The 4,510-nt window shown below is 44.1% G+C and overlaps 1 protein-coding gene across 1 annotated transcript in view; it reads left to right on the top strand.

Moving 5' to 3' along the window:
• Positions 1-684: 684 nt before the first annotated feature.
• The window catches only part of NENF (neudesin neurotrophic factor), a 5,480-nt gene continuing 1,654 nt past the window's right edge, over positions 685-4,510 (top strand). Inside the window, exons 1-3 of the mRNA XM_080586320.1 lie at positions 685-869; positions 2,246-2,306; positions 3,596-3,699. Coding sequence (XP_080442446.1) covers positions 723-869; positions 2,246-2,306; positions 3,596-3,699 — 312 coding nt within the window. The 5' untranslated portion in view covers positions 685-722. The remainder of the gene's footprint in view (positions 870-2,245; positions 2,307-3,595; positions 3,700-4,510) is intronic.

The following is a 4,510-nucleotide window of genomic DNA, read 5'->3' as shown; positions in this document are numbered from 1 at the left end:
GGTGATGCTTTCGTTGACCAGAAGAGATCTACGGAGATGCTGTTTTGGGTTTGCTGCCACACCTCTGCTTACACCAATGCACCCAACTGCCTGGGGAGAAAGGGCTGTCCCTCAAGCAATGGGTGTCCTCCTGAGGTGGGCTCATGGATTTTAGGCAAGAAGAGTTTATACAAAATCCTTAAAGAGCAGACCCACTTCTCTCTCCCTGCTGAATTGCCTGGCCGCCAGGGCTCTTGCTGCTGGGTGCCTTATAGCGACCTGCTCCTGGATCCTCAGGTCCTCCCTCGCGGGTGCTACGCTGAGGGGTGCCACACAAACACCGGAATGTTTAAAAGTTTCTGATTTCCTCAACTGTTGACAGAATTACAAACATCAAACTGTTTATTCTTCTGCCAGAACGCTCCCCTACGCTGTATTTACAACACGGGGACACCCCGTCATTTGAAAAAAAAAACCACTATTTATTCCCTCGATCCTTCGGCTGAACAAAACCAAAACCAACTGCCACTGTTTACGCGACGAGAAGCGAAACCTCCTCAACCGCCCCCTCGCCACTTCACCCGCCCCGAGCCACCCGCTCCCCGCCGCGGGCCCCGGGGCCGGGTAGGCCCGGGGAAGGCTGCGGAGAGGAGGCGGAGGCGGAGGCGGGCCCGGGGCCGGGGCCGGGGCCGGGGCCGGGGCCGGGGCCGGGGCCGGGGCCGGGGCCGGGGCCGGGGCCGGGCATGGCGGGCGGCGCGGGGCGGCTGCTGCTGGTGGCACTGCTGGCTGCTGCCGAGCGGGAGCTGCGCTTCAAGCCGCCGCCGCCGCCGGGCGAGGCCCCCGTGCGGCTTTTCACCGAGCCCGAGCTGGCCAGATACGACGGGCAGCAGGTAGGGGAGGCCGGCAGGGCCCTGCCGGGCGGCACGGGGCGAGGGAGCCGCCGCAGGACGTGGGTTGTGCCCCGGGGGCACGGGGGCGGCTTGTTTGGGTCGGGCGGTGCTCGGGTTGTCCCCCTGTGAGCCCCCTGCAGCAGTGGACGGACATGAGGTGACGCACTCCTGTTTTGTTCCCTGCCTGCTTGGCAAGGTAGTGCTGCCAGTGGGTTTCAGGGTAAAACAATTTTCTCCGAGTCATTCATTAAACCACCCGTGTGGATGCTTTTTTCCCCCCCTACAAGCTCACAGAAGCTACAAAGGAATTTAGTTCTGAGCTTTCTGTGACACAGAAACCTCAGCAAAACTTCAAGATGGTAAAATCCTACATCAATACACAGATGTCTTCTCTTTTGAAAAACTTTTTGGCTGACCTTCTCCGGGTCTTCTCTAGATCCTTCCAAGAAACTTACCAGCTTCTGACTAAAAATACATCTTATGCCCAGCAGACAAAGGAGAGGCAGGGGCTGGTTAAGTAAAACAGATGTCAGCAGATCAGGTCTGTGTGTTTGTGTGTTTACCTCTCACTCCCTTAATCAAATAAAGAATGCTGTTTGCCACACACCTTTTTATCTTGGACAGCATCCATCTGCATGACGAACAGAAAGATGTAGTTTATCATCTTCAAGCAGACAAGTGTCGTGAGGTGACTTGCACAAGGGACATGTTCTATATCATTGAGATTAAACAGATTTTCTTACTCCATATGCTTAAATCCTCAAAAGATCTCTGGGACAATTTAAAGCACAAGCAAGAAATTTCAAGAGAGAGAAGAGGTATGTTTGTATACACAAAAATGAGAGGCAGATTTCCACAAAATAAACTGAGTTTTAACCCGTGTCTATTTCTCAACTTTCCCTATTCAGACTAGAGAGGCTTGGAAATACGATGTTGCCACTAGTCTTCCAGGTGACACTCAGATTTTTTGTAGGGAGCAGCTTGTGATGTGGGAGTGCACGTCCTTTTTTTATCTCCTTTATAGTCCCCAGTGCTGTTTTCATTTTTGTTTCTTCTCTTTCTGCTGCATGATGACAGTAGCTGACACAAGGATGTATGGATAGGTGACAGAGGAGAGCCTTCAGAGCGGCCAGGTATAGAAATGCCACGTACTGTGTTACCCAGATGCACACAGACATATAATTTTTACCAGGCTGCTGATTATGGGGTCAAATAAAATTGCCAGGCTATATATTTACTGTGCATTGGATTGTAAGCTCCTTGAGAATATAGAAAAGAGCATTTCATTCTCTTGTAAGTATGGATTTCAGAGCTAAAAGTAATTGTCTTTTGCCTTCCCTTAAGAATTGAGGATATATTGACTTCTTTCTTTCCAGGAAGGACAGCCCATTTACCTAGCAGTGAAAGGAGTAGTGTTTGATGTCACCTCTGGAAAAGGTAAGTTTGCATCGCCTCTGCTGTCTGCTTTGGTTTTGTGCTATTATTCAGTCATTTGTTCTTAAATGTCCCCAAACTATTAAAAATCTGCAGTTTAGCTGCAGCAAAAATAATACACTTTTTCCTTTTAAAAAATATCTGCCACTGGCACCTCCCATGCTAAGGGTTTGTCTAGAATTTACTCTGGTTTGAGCTTACAGAACACACACAGACAGACAACCCAGTGTAGTCCAAGTAAGCTTGCAGGCTGATGACAGCTGCCTGGGTCCCCGAGTCCTCACCAGCTGTGGAGTCAGCCATTTTACTGCCCTGGGTACGTGAGCTTACCAGGCCACCACTACCTCAGATGTGCGCATATTGCACCACGTAGTAGCAGCATTCCCTCAGCTCCGTGCCTATTCCCATGCTGATGCTTTGCTTACCCGTGCTGTGCAGTGATATGCTCAAAACTGTTGGAAGAGTTGGCTATGATTTTGGATGGGGAGACCTAAGTAATTTTTTCTCCTGTAAAATTTTGTTATTTCATGAGGCTTCTTGTCTCATCATTTACACTTGGCTTAGTGCTCTATTTGCTGTTTGTGCCTTCCCTAAGAAATAGAGATGTTTTAATTTGAACTCTGGTTATTTCATCCAGTTTCCAGTTCCAGTGATGAAAAGACAGTAATACTTTTAAATATTTGAGCGAAGAGAAGTAATCTTTATGAATTATATCTTGGGATTTTACTGATTTTTTTCCCTTTTTTTTTCATTTTTCTTTTTATAGAAGACAGGAAACATTTGTAAAATGTTTGAAGGCACCAAGCAGGTCCTGGCCACTTGCCCTAATGGCATAGTAGGCACCCTCATGGCTCACTGCTTTACTTGTACTAAGCTTGTCAATACACCTTGTCTGGACATATATATCTGATGATCTTCAAATCCTAAGTTAGACAAGGCTTGCTGCTGCAAATTCTGGAGTCTACAAACTGTTCATGAGAATGTAAAGCATAGCTCCCTAAAATTTTAAGACTGCAGTATAGGAGTTCAACAGTTGTGTTATACAACTGCACTCTCTGGTTTTTTTTGTTTGTTTTGCTTGGTTTTGTTTGTTCATTTTTGTTTAAGGACTGGGATATATTATAAAAAAAGTAGCAAATCGAAAGTCAGTTTCGGAAGGAAGGGTCTTAGACTCGAGTTGTTGGTTTCAACAACAAGTCAAATAGGCTGGTGAAAATTAGAGGCTGAACCTATCCTGTACATTGTCAGATCATCACTTTGTTGTCTTGTTTTGTTTTGTTTACCTCTGACAGAATTTTATGGAAAAGGAGCTCCATACAATGCTTTGGTTGGGAAAGACTCAACAAGAGGAGTTGCAAAGATGTCTCTGGATCCAGCAGATCTTACTCATGACATAGTAAGAAGTGGACTATTATCTTAATTGCACTTTGCAGAGCTTTATTCTTTTGCTTTGTGTGCTGCTAGTTAATGCACATGAAAAGCTCAGAAAGATGATGTATTATAATATTCAATTAATTTGTATTAGAATAGAATAGTTCAATTAGAAGAGACTTAAAAAGATCGAGTTCAACTGCCTGACCATTATTAACTCTATTAACTTTTATTAACTTTATTATCTTTTATTAATTTCATTAACTTTTATACATGTACTTTATTTATTCCTTAAGTACATTTACATATTTTAATTTAAAATCAAAATGCATTAATATTCTTTCAATACATAAAATGGACATGTACTTAACTGCTTATGAAAGCTGCCGTGCTAACAAGCCTTGGAGAGGAAAGTTTTTAATCTGTGGAGCCAAAACAATTTATATAAGTAAGCATGTAAAGGGAAAATTGCCTGCTGGTTAAAAAGATGCTGCCAAAGAAAGTAAATTACTTTCTTTGTCAATTGGTTTACTTTATTCTGTGTCACTTATGTGGCAGTGGATGCTAACTGTGACAGCGGGCTGCTTATTTTAGGTGTGATTTACTTAGGCAAGGAAATGAAGGGAGACAGTTTGTTTGACCTGAATGTATTGAAGTTTTGTCAAGGCTGAAAATGAATCAGAACAATAAAATTACAGGTTACACTATCAGTTTAGTTAATCATGCTCTGCAAATAAACCCCAAACCTGACCGTCAGATTCAGAGTAATCAACAGAAAAGAAAAACGAATGTAAATATCTACTTCTTTTTTTTTTTTTTGACCCTATTTCATTTAG

Source organism: Anser brachyrhynchus, assembly GCF_964034855.1.
Source record: "Anser brachyrhynchus genome assembly, chromosome: 3".
Taxonomy (NCBI): Eukaryota; Metazoa; Chordata; class Aves; order Anseriformes; family Anatidae; genus Anser; species Anser brachyrhynchus.
The sequence above is the reverse complement of the archived record's forward strand: the minus strand, read 5'-3'. Positions and strand labels throughout refer to the sequence as shown.